Raw genomic sequence first — 15,172 nt, 5'->3', positions numbered from 1 at the left:
ACCGAAGGTGGTTTCTGATTTTCATTTAAACCAAGACATTGTTCTACCTTCCTTTTTTCCAGATCCCTGTTCTCCGGAAGAGAGATCTCTACATTCGTTGGATGTAGTAAGAGCAGTTAAGGCCTATCTAGGGGCAACTGCTCAGATCCGCAAGACGGATGTTTTGTTTGTGCTGCCAGAGGGTCCCAATAGAGGACAGGCAGCGTCAAAAGCTACCATTTCTAAATGGATTCGACAATTGATCATTCAAGCTTACGGTTTGAAACAGAAGATTCCTCCGTTTCAGATCAGGGCACATTCCACAAGGGCTATTGGTGCTTCTTGGGCAGTGCATCACCAGGCCTCTATGGCTCAAATCTGCAAGGCCGCAACTTGGTCTTCAGTCCATACATTCACCAGATTCTATCAGGTGGATGTGAGAAGGCATGAGGATATCGCCTTTGGGCGTAGTGTGCTGCAGGCAGCGGTACAGGGTCCTCAGGTCTGATTGCACCCTACTTGGTCGTGGTTCCCCCCCCCCTCAGGTAGCATTGCTCTGGGACATCCCATCAGTAATTACTGTGGCTCTGTGTCCCGTGATGTTCGAGAAAGAAAATAGGATTTTTTAAAACAGCTTACCTGTAAAATCCTTTTCTTTCGAAGGACATCACGGGACACAGAGGTCCCGCCCCTCTTCTAATACACTATATTGCTTGGCTACAAAACTGAGGTATCCCTGCAAGGGGGAGGGATTATATAGGGGGTTGAACTTCCTGATAGGGTGTGCCAGTGTCCAATCACCAGTGATACCTATATAACCCATCAGTAATTACTGTGGCTCTGTGTCCCGTGATGTCCTTCGAAAGAAAAGGATTTTACAGGTAAGCTGTTTTAAAAAATCCTTTTTTTTTAGGCTTTATATAGTACAACCCTTTACTAATCACAGCCATTTTCTTATATATCCAATAGGCATATATAAAATATGCCTATTGGATAAATTATCTTGGTAATATGTTACCTTTTATAATGCTGTTTTGTTCCATTAAACACTACTTACAACTAAACTAGGCACTATATTATATTTTTAGTCTGGGGGAAAGCTGTATGGTTTGTTAGATCCTTGCTCTCCATTTGTACACCTGTAGGAATAAAGAATAAAAAAAAGGGAACTCTGTGGCCATTCGTCCTCCACAGCATGTCATAGCTGTCAGTAGTGGGGGTGGGCACAAATTAAGTATGGTTTCCATTGATTCCCTATGATCTCAAAGCAGGGCAGGCACAGGCAAATATTTTTGGTGTCTTGTTTAGGAGATCAGCTAATTTCATATTTACCACCTTTCCAGCTTTAGATACTTTTTTAATTATAATTGTTATTAGGATATTTGTAGTACAGATCATGATGTTAGTGTGTAACTAAAGCAAAATCATCTAATAGATTTTCTCTGTCAGGTTTTATTGTTGCTGTTTGGGTGCACACTAGGGAGATTCTTTTTCTCCATTTGTCCTAGTGACTAATTTTTCCCATTAATTTGAGTCACCAGGACAGAAATAGAGGGTAAATATTTCAATGGTGACACTTATTGTGGTGATAACTGTCTAAGAGTGATATCCCTCACTTTAGAAATACTTTTTTTTTTTTTTACTTCCTGTTGTGTCTATTGGACAGGAAGTAATGGGAAAATTCCCCTATGAGACACAGATGGCAAAAAACTATCTGACAGGGTTTAAAGCTATTGCTGTATGCAGTCTTTACAGTTTAATAGTTAAATATGCTGAAATACAAAATGGTTATGCGTTTGTGTTTTCCAGATGTATTTCGCCTCTGAAGTTCTGTTCAGACTTCCGTCCATATTTCACTATCCATGACAGTGAATTCAAAGAATATACAACAAGGACACAGGCTCCGTGAGTGAATATTAGCATGGGGCGAATAGGGGATAGTTTTGCTACATATGAAAAACTAGTGGGCGAGTCAACCCAAACAGAAAAAGCAGTTTAGGGTGGTCATAGTCTGAATGCAATTCCTATATATTATGATAAGCAGTATTAGGAGAATATCCTTCCTTGTATACATGTTCTTTTAAAGTGGACATATGAGTAGCTTAAAGGGGTTGTAAAGCCTCATGGTTTTTCACCTTAATGCATTTTATGCATTAAGGTGAAAAACCTTCTGTAGTGCAGCAGCCCCCCTTTTACTTACCTGAACCCGATCGCTCCAGCGACGGGGACGAGCACAGCAGCTCCAGCCGCTGTCTCAGGTCCTCATTGGTTAGATTGATAGCAGCAGGAGCCATTGGCTCACGCTGCTGTCAATCAAATCCGGTGACATGGGAGCCAGGGGCGGGGCCAAATTTTTCTGATTAACTTCATGGCAGAATAGAATCCCTCCCAGTTAAGTAGGCTAGTTAAGGAACATTTGGACTGGATCAGCCTCAAAATCTATAGGGGAAGGATCCTATGATGTAGAAGCCAGGGCGGAGACTACCCATTCGTATGCTGCCATGGAACTAGTCAGGGAATCTTTTTTTTTTATTCTTTGGTTTGCATAAATACTGAACACTAACACCAACCATCTATGCATTTTACACTACTTCTTGTTTAGTGAAAATAATGTACAGATATGTTTTTCTACTTTCATATTTTTTTTTTTTATAGACCTAGCCTTCTCCTAGGAGTCACCAATCCTTTCTTCATAAAAACTTTGCAGCATTGGCCACACATTCTACGAGTAGGAGAACCCAGGATATCTGGTAAGGGACAGAAAATAGATTTTGCATGGTTTGATTTGACTTTTGTTGCTAATAAAAAAAATGAAACCTATCAGTCAATTTGCATGTGAATCAGCAGATGGTGTACTATATATTTTTTTTTTATCTGCAGGGGATCTGCCAAAGCAAGTAAAACTGAAGAAGCTAACAAAGCTAAAGACGTTGGATACTAAAACCGGTGAGACTTTTGGTGTTGAATCCAGAGTCAAATTAAATGGGCCTAGACTGTACACATAAATGCAGGTCTATGCTTGGACATAAATGTTAACCAGAAAAAAATGGCAGACTCGATGGACCCCTAGGTCTTTTTTCAGAAGGATGAAACATTGACAGTGGCAGAATCACCCAGGTGAAGGAGCTACTTATCCTTATACTTTCCTTATTCGAATTACCTCCATGCTTGCCCAGAATGCTGCAGAATCTTGCTCACTAGCAAGGGAATGACATCTCTCTGTTCCAGCTAGCAAGAGAGTGACAAAATAGGAAAAGGTGAGTGCCCTCTTGGAGATTCAGGCCCTGGCATTAAGTCAGCATCTAGCAGGTCACTCATTTAACATTAGCCTTATTAGAGGCCTGTAATGAGAGAAGTCTGCCTTTGCTGTCTTTCTGAAAATGCAATTTGCTTGGCTGTGTTTGGCTTTAGTACTTAATGACTTTTTTTCAGTGAATTCAGAAACTACTGATGTGAATATTTGTTCAAGGTCAATGGCTCAGAAGGTATTAAAACCACTGGATCAGCGTGATAGCCAGGCAACTAGCACTTTTAGAAGGAAAGGTCAGCAATGGCAGTCGCAACTAACCGCAAAATACAGTAAAACCTTGGTTTGAGAGTAACTTAGTTTGAGAGCGTTTTGCAAGACAAGCAAAATTTTAACTTGACTTGACATACAAGCGATGTCTTGATATACAAGTAGCGTCATGTCACAACTGAGTATAAAACAGAACAGAGGCGCCTCTAAGTGTAGCAATATGGTTGCATTTAATGAAGGTACAACATTTAGCAAGTCACATGGTTGATGATTAAAACAGGCACATCTAAGTGTGCAGGCATCTTGGGTAAAGCTGTCCACATAGACCATCCACCGCACCTCCATCGACGTCATCCCTTCCACACTGCACTCCACAAGCGATTCAAGCCTCTCTTTCAAATCGCTCTACTGCAGGGTAGTCTTCCCAGTCACGATTGCAGACTGACAGCAGTGAGAGCCGGCGGTGCGGATGATGGTCTATGTGGACAGCTTTACCCCAGATGCATGCATACTTAGATGTGCCTCTCTTAATCATCAACCATGTGAGTAAATGTTGTACCTTCATTAAATGTAACTATATTGTTACACTTCGAGGCGCCTCTCTTCTCTTTTATACACTGTAGCTCCTGCTGGATTTTGCTTCTAATCCCCTTGTGGAGGCTTCCATTTTTGGATCACATTGCTATAATCTTTTTATATGGACTATAAACTGAAGGACTTATGAATAAAAGGTTGTGGAACGAATCATCTGAGTTTCTATTATTTCTTATGGGGAAATTCGCTTTGATATACAAGTGCTTTGGATGTCAAGCATGTTTCTGGAACTAATTATGCTCGCAGTCCAAGGTTTTACTGTACAAGAATCAGCTATAGGAAAGAAAAAGAGTCTGGTAGGAAAAAAAGTCTGTTCATCCACAGTCTGCCCCCCCTCTATATTATGGTTCACATTCCCAGTCAGAGAAATGCATTGTTGTTCCTTACATTTTTTTAATCTTATATTTACTTTAGGAATGTATACCTCCTACAAGCCATTTCTTCATAAAGACAAGACACTGATCAAACAGTTGCTAAAGGTAATACTGTGGCTAGAAATGGTGAATATTTAGTATAGTGTGTAACCCTATACATTTACATCCTTTAAAGTTAGTTAGTTTAGCCTTGTAAAATGCTAGCCTTCATATATTGTAATCTGTCATCCAACGAAACACTAATGCCCTGTACACACAATAGGATTTTCTGATGGAAAATGTGTGATAGGACCTTGTTGTCGGAAATTCCGACCGTGTGTAGGCTCCATCACACATTTTCCATAGGAATTTCCAACACACAAAGTTTGAGAGCTTGCTATAAAATTTTCCGACAACAAAATTTGTTGTCGGAAATTCCGATCGTGTGTACACAAATCCGACGCACAATGTGCCACGCATGCTCAGAATAAATTAAGAGACGAAAGCTATTGGCTACTGCCCCGTTTATAGTCCCGACGTACGTGTTTTATGTCACCGCGTTCAGAACGATCGGATTTTCCGACAACTTTGTGTGACTGTGTGTATGCAAGACAAGTTTGAGCCAACATCCGTCGGAAAAAATCCATGGATTTTGTTGTCGGAATGTCCGATCAATGTCCGACCGTGTGTACAGGGCATAACTGTTTGCTTTTTCTTTCAAAATATTTATTGAAAATTTTTACAAATATTAAGACAAGCATCAGTACAAAAGAACTGCCGTCAGCGGAACAAGTAAAGAAAACATATACAATACATAAGATATTGAAACCCACAAGGTCAATTCCAAAGCAGTAAAAGTATCAGCACTCTAAATAGGGGCCAGTACCTCATCAGCCGATTACATCTAGCAGATGAGTACACACCCAATGAAGACTACTCCAAAATCAAAAAACTAAACTAAACATGTGGGGTGCTAGTATAGAAACTCTTGGGAAACCAAACGTACAATAGAAGGCAAGTGAGAAAAAAGGTAAAGAATAGTGAAAGAAAAAGCATGAAGCAGAGAAGAGTGGTCCGAGCCAGGGTCAAGGGGGATAGCATAGTCGCTAAAACCAAGGAGATGTGCTAAGTTAATATACCAGAAAGATATGCATATATGTGGCCCACAGCTCCCATGTCTGTTCATATTTTTCAACAGTGTCCTGCAGGATGCTAACAATATTTATAATTTAGCATAATCCAGGTGACTTTTTTCCTATTCTGTGCCAGGGACACCGTAGGTTATTTCCAGGAATTTGCAAGAGTCATAACCCCCTTCATCTTCCAGGACAGCTACTTGAGAGATGCCTGGCTCCCCCTTCTACAGGAATCACAAACCAAACACAATTTAAAAGCCCCTCCCTCTCTTCTGACCCTCAGTCGTTTTGTTTCCAGACCTCCAGGATATGCACCAAAATGTTTGTTATTTTCTTCAGGTCTGGTAGCTGTGGTTAGCGGACCCCCTTTTTAGTAATACCCAGACTGGTTGTGGCTGTGTCTGTGGTGTTCTCTGTGTTGCTTTATAAAAAGCCCCCCCCCGTTTCCTTGTGGGTTACTTACCTTTTGGTTTTCTTTTTTATTGGCAACTTTCACTGTCTGGATCCGTCATCTTGCCAGTATGTGGGGAGGTTACAGAGGGAGCGCTTTCCTCATGGTCTTCTCCGCTTTGGGTGTACCAATATGGCGTCTGATGACGCACACCCGGTGACGCGGCAAGATGGAACCGGAAGTGACGTGAGACACTTCCGGACGCTGATTCCTTATGAGGATCAGCCCAGCATGGACAGAGGAGCTGGGGATTCGTTGCTTAGAGGAGCAGTTCTGCCAAACGCAGGGCAGACTGCCTTGGCAGCACGGCGGCGGGCAAGTGCTTTAACCAAGCTGTCACAAGTCCTCGCTATGGATACCAAGGACATCCCAGAGGATGGAACACCCGCTCAATCTGAGCCAGCGGCTGCATCCAGGTCTAATACTGCCCCCAAGGTAAGTGCCTCTCCAATGTTGAGAGCCACTAGGGCCGGGGGGGTTGGTATATGTTTATCATCAAAGGAGTTTTGCTTGTATGCTATTTTGTTCTCTGCTTTCTCCTAGGTTGATAAACCTGTTAATAAAAAATGTGGGAAATGTAGCTCTAGTCTTCCTGATAGCTGTAAAAAGCTGTTATGTGAAAGTTGTATTTCTTCAGTTGCAGGTTGTGATTCCGTTGTCTTAAAGGAATCGATGACTTGTATGAAAGGGGTGTAGAGGTAAAGTGCTTATGCGCTACTCAAAGTGTAAACGATTAGAATCTATATATAAGGTGTAAATAAATGAATATATAGCTGCTGGACTTCTGAAGTGTCAACACAACCAAATATGTAATCGCAGTCATGTAAAGCAGCGCTATAAAAATACACTCTAAAATAACCAATAAGGTGCGACACAATAATATAAAGTGCAATAAAAATGCATAAATGCAATCTAAGTGCAAATGCAATACTATTATGCAAAAAAATGCTGATATGAATCAAAGTGCAAATCTGCAATAATGTGAAATGATAGTTCAAACTGTAAAACAAACCATCCATAAAGCTTCACAAATATCAGTCTCTTCAACTGTGCAAATTAGTGCAAAAGGGAGGGGGAAGGGAGAAAAAGTGTCCAAGTGCAAAAAAACGGAATTGAATGTGATGATAGCTGGTAGATCACTTTCTAAAATCCACACCCAGTGTGTTCTAGCCTCTCACCTCCAAGGTAGACCCCAATGGGTCTAGTCACGCATCAAGATAATCACTTGTGGCAATCCTGTGTTTCCTTCCTCTCTGCTGGAGATATCACAGCAGCACACGAGCGACTGCAGCTTTCAAGGATAAACGGCTCTTTTCCTGTGTGGTCTGTGCTTTACAACGACACCTCTCCAATGTTCCTCAAAATTCGAGATATTATATAAAGGATAGGAGGATCTCCATAGTGTAGTAATTAAATAAGATGTGTTTTATTTAAAAATTAGCAGTTTCCATCTTAAAGTAGCAAAAAATAACAGTGTAGATAAAAAAAAGCGTGTAAAAAAACAAAGACTTCCGGTCTCGTGCGTGACCGGAAGTGAGGTCACCCGGCTCCTTCCGACGCATTGCGTCACCACCCTTGAAAAAGTCGTGTGTGGGGACGCAATGTGTCGGGAGGAGCCGGGTGACGTCCTTTCCGGACACGGCTGAGACCAGAAATCTTTGTTTTTTACACGCTGTTTTTATCTTTGCTGCTATTTTTTGCTACTTTAAGATGGAAACTGCTACACTTCCTGATGACGTTGTAAGACGAAATGTACGTCGAGGCGCATCCCGGTCACGTCACTTCCGGCCACTACCGGTTTCACCTCATCACGGTGGTGGAACGCACGCCGATCAACAACAGCACAAGTGGGACGGCGGCAGTTTCCATCTGTTTGGTGATCCATGCCATTATCCTCAGTGCCAGGAGAAGGCACCTACCAATGTAAGCAGCCATTTGGCGCATGGTTTTATACTTTTTTTTTTTTTTTTAAATAAACTGTGTTACACTATGGTCCCGTCTTTATCTGTTTTTTTAATGGGCTATCACGGTGGAGAGACAACAAGGTTCCCATTTGCATCTCCTTGATACACCAGCAGGATTGCTGATCCTTGCTAAACGGCTTAACCTGACCTTCTATTTAGTTAAAGAGGTCATGGTGGTCTGGTGCGTAGGCAATTCACTCACATCCACCGGGTGATCCATATGAAGTTTGTTATTGGTGATGGTCATGAGAATTGAAGTTGCACCGAAACAGATTTATGGAGTTTATTTTTGATGAAATATCTGAAATCACTGTTATTTAATTTATTTTGTTACTGTGGATTGTGCACACTAATTAAACAGCACTATGCACTTTAATTTACATACACAAAAGTATTGTCACAATTAAACACAAATTATTATGTATAGCGCCCTCTGTTATTATACACCCCAAACCAGATAAAGATAGCACTTGTGCACTTTTAGGGGAGCAGCTTAATATTTTAAATGATCAAACACTTTTCTAGTCCATAGCGCGAGGCCTTTCACTTTTACATAAAGCCTGGGATGCCTCATCTTTTTCTCTTGGTCCAGTCCTAGCTGCCACTTGTGTCGCTAGGAATCTGGATGTGTGGGTCCAAAGGCTGGATGGCCTTCTTTCCTCCGACACTCCTGTGGAGGAAGTCAGGGAGTCTCTTCCCCCTTATTGCCAAGTCGGTCGCATTTATTTATGGCTGACGCTAGGAGACAGTCCAGTCATCGAACTTCAGAGAACTTTTAGTGGTAGGGAAATCTTTAGTGGCTCTGGAAGCGAGGCTGTATGCGAGGGACCTGTTGGTTTTTTCGGACAATGCCACAGCAGTAGTATGCCTCAATAAACAAGGGGGCACCCGCTCAAGTAGTATTCTAGTATTAAGCCAGCAAATACTGACCTGGGTGGAGAACAATGTTTCTTCAATCAGGGTGGTTCACATCAGTGGGACTGCAAATGTCCTGGCAGACTATCTGAGCAGAGTAAGTATCAGCTGCATCAATTGGGAACTGAACCAAGAAACTTTCCAGGAGATCATTGTAAAATGGGGTGTGCCCAAAGTGGATCTTTTTGCATCCAGTCTCAACAGAAAGCTTCCAGCCTTTTTCTCCCTGGAACGAGAGACGGAGTCTTTAGGGACAGATGCGCTCTCTTTCACATGGAATTTCACTCTAGCATATGCTTTCCCGCCATTTCCACTGTTGCCTCTGGTAGTTCGGAAAATTGTTTAAGAACAAGAAGAGGTAATCCTGATTACCCCTTGGTGGCCTAGGAGGAGTTGGTTCTCCACACTGAGCGCACTGTCAGTAGATCCCTCCTGGCCCCTGCCAGAGCAAAGGGACCTTCTCCGTCAAGGGCCAGTACTCCATCCAAGCCCTCGGACTTATCGTTTGACAGCCTGGAGGCTGAGCGGCGCATCCTACAACTAAGAGGATGTTTCGTTTAAAGTTATTGAAACTATTCTAGACGGCTGTAAATTAGTCACAAGAAAGATTTATGGTAAAGTTTGGAAGACTTTTGTTTCCTGGCAAAATAATGCAGGAGTGGACTCCTTTTCTAGCCCCTGTATACTGGGTGTTTTAGAGAAGGGGGTGGAAAAAGGGCTTTCTGTCAGCATGCTTGGGGTTCGGGTTGCTGTCTCTGTTCATGGAAAGAAGATTAGCTAAGGATCCTATGATTAAAAGATTCCTCTCAGCAAGAGCTAGACGCACACCCAAAGTTATTAGACATATTCCACCCTGGGATCTGTCTTTAGTATTGAATGCTCTTGCCAGAGCTCCCTTTGAACCATTACATGAGGCCTCTTTGAAATTAATAACTTTAAAGATTGCCTTTCTTTTGGCCATAACTTCAGGGAGAAGGATTTCTGTTTTGGAGTCCCTCTCTTGTAAAGACCCTTTCTTGAGAATTTTAGATGACACGGTAATGATTAGTTCTGATCTTTTGTACTTACCCAAAGTCTCGTCCAATTTTTACAGATACCAGGAAGTAGTTTTTCCTAGTTTTTGTTCCTTCACCAGGAATTCGGAGGAGGAAAGATTTCGTTTTTTTGGATGTGAAAAGATGTCTTCTACATTATTTAGAAATGTCTAGTGAGTTTAGGAAATCCTCCCAACTCCTAATTTAATTTAGTGGCCCCAAAAAGGGAACCAAAGCATCCAGGGGTTCCATCGCCAGATGGATTAGAGAAGCTATTTGTGAAGCTTACAGGTCGTCAGGTTAGACCCCTCCTACCAGAGTTAGAGCTCACTCCACTAGATCTCTGGCTGCATCATGGGCAGAAAGAGCGGAAGCATCATGGGAAGATATATCCAAAGCTGCTGTCTCTCATGCATTCATCAAGCATTATAGAGTCCAGATGGTCTCAAGCCATGACCTCTCCTTTGGAAGGAAAATGCTTCAGGCTATCGCCCCTTCCTAAGGTATAGAATCTTGCTTATCCCCTCAAGTAGCTGCCCTGGAAGATGAAGGGGGAAAACCCCCGTTAGACTTACCGGTAACGGTATTTCCATGACTCTTCCAGGACAGCGTCTATATTCCCACCCTATTCTTTATTCACTGGTCTCCTTATTTAACCTGGTGGTGGTGTTTTAGACCCCTTTCACACTGGGGCTGCTCATGCATTAGCGGTAAAGCTCTGCTTGTTTTAGGGGCGATTTACCGCTGTTTAAGTGGCAACTTTCAGCTGCTAGCGGGGTGCTTTTAACCCCCAAGAAGGGGTTAAAAACTCCCATGTTGCAGCACTTCCGAATCGCTTTTCAGGTGCTTCGGAAGCGCTGCCCATTCATTGCAGTGGGCAGGGTCATTTTGGGAGCGCTCCCAAACCACTCCAAAGAGGCTGCTTGCAGGACTTTTTTTTAATGTCATGCAAGCGCACCGCCCGAGTATGAAAGCACCCATTCCAATGAATAGTAGGCAGTTTTCAGGTGCTATTTCTAGCGCTACAACATCTGAAAACTGCCTCAGTGTGAAAGGGGTCTTAGTGAGATTCTGTTATTCCTCTGCTGAGTACACTTTTGATCGAGGTTTACTTGATCTTCAAACAACTGAGGGTCAGAGGAAAGACCTTTTAAATTGTGTCCGGTTTCTGTTTCCTGTAGAAGGCGGAGCCAATCATCTCTCAAGTAGCTGTCCTGGAAGATTCATGGAAATACCGTTACCGGTAAGTCTAACAGGGGGTTTTAGCCCCCCTAGCAAGATAAAGAATATTAAATGTTGTAGGTATTTAGGTAACCCAGGCACAGGGGTATTAATGCTATACGTGGAGTCTGGAGAACCGATTGTCCTGTTACTCTACGAATCAGTGCAAAAATGCCGTTCTAATTGTTTGCTTTTTATTTGGAATTCTGTTGAGCCATTCGTATGATTCATATATTCCCTCACTTCACTTAGTTAAGGCAGGTGACACCATTATATCCTTGTTTTAGTTTTCCAGTCTCCTGTGTTACCTGCTTGCTTGTTGGAAAGTGAATAGGCATCATTGTACTTGAAGCAACCAAGCCATGGTTATGTTCATATAGGCAATTTTTATCTCTTGCTATTGAGGGATTTAAAGGCCAGCTGTAGATTTTTTTTCTTTAATTGCCCCTATCCATATGATTGCTGCCCTCTAGGTCTTGTACTTACCTTCAGTCTTGATCCATCAATCTTCAGTGTATGTTCCCCTAAAAATGGATACTTCTAACTATGCATGCATACTGCAGCCCAATTCACTTCTATGGGAAAGCTATATTCCGAGCAATTGAGGCTACCATGAGTTTTGTATTCCCATAGGAATAAATGGGGCTGCGGTGCACATGCACAGTAAGAATCTCCATTTTTTGGAGGAAAGGCTGTGCATTTCTGAGCAGGGCCTCATAGTGAACAGCTACAAATACTGTAGCTGCTGACTTTTAATATAAGGATATTTACCTGTCCAGGGACTTCACGATGTCAGCACCCCAAGTCGATCTGTCCATCGGCATTGCTAGTAAGGGAAACCGGCAGTGAAGCCTTCAGACTTCACAGCCAGTTTCCTACTGCACATGGGCGAGGCGCTTTCTGAATGGTCCCATCGTCTTCTGGGACACACACAGGTTCCAGAAGGCAGCAGCGGGGGAAGGAGGGTACGATCTGATTGCGGAAATTATGTACCTCGCCGGAGTGAAAAAAGAAAAAAAAGATTACCCCATACAAACAAGTAAATGCAGCTAGAAAAAAAATAAAATGGCTGTTGATGTTTTATTTTGCTGTTCTGAAGCGGATAGTGTAAAGATGTAAATGCGGGTTGAACTCTGCTTTAAACTTGGCTATGTCAACCTAACCTTGACTTTGTTGCTTCCAGTACAGTGATTCCAATTTACTGCCAATAATCAAGCAAGTAACATAAGAAAATGGAAAGTTCAACCAAGATATAGAGGTGGGGGGGAACTACTTAAAGGCATTGTACGCTTTCAAATGTTTTTGTTGTTTTAACTGTGTACTAGTGTGTAGTTCTATTGCCTGTGCTGTTTGTTTGCCTTACCTTATAATGATGGGTTCACATGTTGTAGCTGTAGTTTGTAGTGTCATGCTAATCGATTCCCTATGCCCATGTATTCATTCCCTACCTAGCTTGTCCCTATTCACCAAAGGGGCAAGAAAACTTCCTATTCTGGGTCACACAGAGTCCAGTGCATGCGTTGCCATCTGTTCTGTATTGCATCACAAATATGGGAGTGCTAAGTTAAAGTGGAGTTCCACCCAAAAGTGGAACTTCCACTCATTGGATTCCTCCCCCCCTTCAGTGTCACAGTTGGCACCGTTCAGGGGTGAGGGGGGTGCAGATACCTGTATATTAGGTATTTGTACCCACTTTCGGCATAGATAGCCGCAGAATCTGCGGTTATTTACGCCACTTCCTGTTCTCCCCGACCCCCCCCCCCGCTGTCTGCTGGGAAACACACGGGTCCCAGAGACAGCAGGGACCATCCGTATTGCGCTGCGCGGCTCGCGCATGCGCAGTAGGGAACCGGGAAGTGAACTTGCAAGCCTTCACTTCCTGATTCCCTTACCGAAGATGAAGGCGGCAGCGCCCGAGGACCGAGAGATGGTTCGGCCTCGGGTGCCGACATCGCGGGCGCCCTGGGCAGGTAAGTGTCCATGTTTTAAAAGTCAGCAGCTGCAGTATTTGTAGCTGCTGACTTTAAAAAAAAAAAAATTTCGGCGGAGCTCCGCTTTAATAAAAACATTGAAAACAAATAGATATGTGGGGTTGACAGAACAACAACAGAGGTCCGATATAAATACTGGTGGGCCATCGTCAAATACCCTTTATTCCTTTGTTTCTTCTAAGTTAATAAAAAAAGATCTAGCTGCAGCAGTGAGCTCTCTGTGTCTTTAAGCCCTGGTTCAGACATAGCTGCGGGAAAGAAGCCATGCGAGTTCAGCTGAACTCGCACGATTTCACTCCCGCATGTCATTCCCGATTTCGGCAGCGATTTCACAGACATCTGTGTGGGTTTCTGCAAAGATGTCATTGGAAATCACATCCCGAAATCGCAAAAAGTAGTACAGAAACTGATTAGGACGGTGCTGTTGCCGGCAATTGCACGAGTGAAATCGTGCGAGTTCAGCTGAACTCGCATGGCTTCTTTCCCGCAGCTATGTCTGAACCAGGGCTTAAAGACACAGAGAGCTCACTGCTGCAGCTAGATCTTTTTTTATTAACTTAGAAGAAACAAAGGAATAAAGGGTATTTGACGATGGCCCACCAGTATTTATATCGGACCTCTGTTGTTGTTCTGTCAACCCCACATATCTATTTGTTTTCAATGTTTCAATGACATGCGATTTGACATGTCAAAACGCACCAATGTGAACCAGGGCTTAATGCTGTGCCTGTTTGTCTCTGTGTCAGATCTCATTACTGTGAAGCTCTCACCTGGACCAGCACTAGATTGCGAGACCACTGGATTGTGGGATATCTAGTTTCTAAATAGGAAAATTTAGTTCTCACACTACAGACAGGGGCCATGGATAACTTTTGCAGGGGCCATGGATAACTTTTGCAGCACCATACAGCACGCCTCATGTTTGAACACAAATATAAACTGCTGACACCAAAATGTGAAGATTTACTCTACTATAGCCTGTGTGTATAAGGATACTAGCATGCACGTTTACATTGTCTGATGTTTCTTCTACAGGGTCTTCAGAAGAGGCTTCCATCTTCCACGCTGAGTTTATTGCTTCAGAAACATCTGTTTGAGCTTACACAAAGCTTTATGCTTCCACTGGTGAGGCACTCGGCTTTTGTTTGGTATTCTAATTTTTTTTACATGATTGTGATGTTTTCACTTTTTCTTTTAGGAGCGGTACATTGGTAGTCTGATGCCACATCACAGTTCCATCACCCCTTGGAAGGTAAGAAGTTTTTATACAATAACATATTTTTGTACATAAACATTTATCATTATCATTTTTTTTCTCCTGTGAATCAAAAACCTGCTCTTTAAATATTAATTACAACAGATGTTTTGATTTTTGCCTGTTTTATTGTTGAACTATAAATGATATTTAATTTTGAATTATAACTAACTATAAGCAATTTTGACAGCAATTTTTTTTTTTTTTTTTTAACAAAAAATTGTAAACCTCTCTATGGAAGTTGTACCTATAGGTAAGCCTAGAATAAGGAATAGGTACTTTAAATATCTCCTAAACGTGCGCCGTTTAGAAGATAGCTGCTGTGTTTTATGCCGATGATGTCATGTGCTGTGAAGAAACGGCCCCCCGTGCTGTTTCTTCACGAGCAAGTGCCGTGACTGGCGGCTCCTGCGCACATGCGCGGGAGTGACGTCACGCGGCTCCGGCCAGTCACAGAGCTGCAGTCCGCGGCCCCAGAAGGAAGAGGGGCAAACATGGATGTGGCCTGCAGCGGGGACAGAGCAATGCATACTAGCATACTATGCTTTTAGTTTGCAGTGGCAAAGGAAGGAAGTAAAACACATCAGCGTCCCTCGGCTGATCTAGGCTTGGGAAAGTCAGGATCCACCCAGATGCCTGGACTGGCAGCTGGATCAGCCTCTCAGTCCTCCACCCGCTCAACTCCCAGTGCTCCAGTGAGCACTAGAGGGGCAGAGCAGAGAGTCGACTGACAGTTACCGGCTCTCTGCTCAGTGAAGACGA

At 42.8% G+C, this 15,172-nt stretch overlaps 1 protein-coding gene across 1 annotated transcript in view; it reads left to right on the top strand.

Moving 5' to 3' along the window:
- DENND6B (DENN domain containing 6B) overlaps positions 1 to 15,172 on the top strand; it is an 86,305-nt gene that overhangs the window by 57,971 nt on the left and 13,162 nt on the right. Inside the window, exons 11-16 of the mRNA XM_073619283.1 lie at positions 1,789 to 1,884; positions 2,635 to 2,729; positions 2,860 to 2,925; positions 4,505 to 4,569; positions 14,191 to 14,280; positions 14,354 to 14,407. Coding sequence (XP_073475384.1) covers positions 1,789 to 1,884; positions 2,635 to 2,729; positions 2,860 to 2,925; positions 4,505 to 4,569; positions 14,191 to 14,280; positions 14,354 to 14,407 — 466 coding nt within the window. The remainder of the gene's footprint in view (positions 1 to 1,788; positions 1,885 to 2,634; positions 2,730 to 2,859; positions 2,926 to 4,504; positions 4,570 to 14,190; positions 14,281 to 14,353; positions 14,408 to 15,172) is intronic.

The sequence above is a fragment of the Aquarana catesbeiana genome, linkage group LG03, assembly GCF_042186555.1.
Source record: "Aquarana catesbeiana isolate 2022-GZ linkage group LG03, ASM4218655v1, whole genome shotgun sequence".
Taxonomy (NCBI): domain Eukaryota; kingdom Metazoa; phylum Chordata; class Amphibia; order Anura; family Ranidae; genus Aquarana; species Aquarana catesbeiana.
This window is presented reverse-complemented; position numbering and strand designations above follow the sequence as displayed.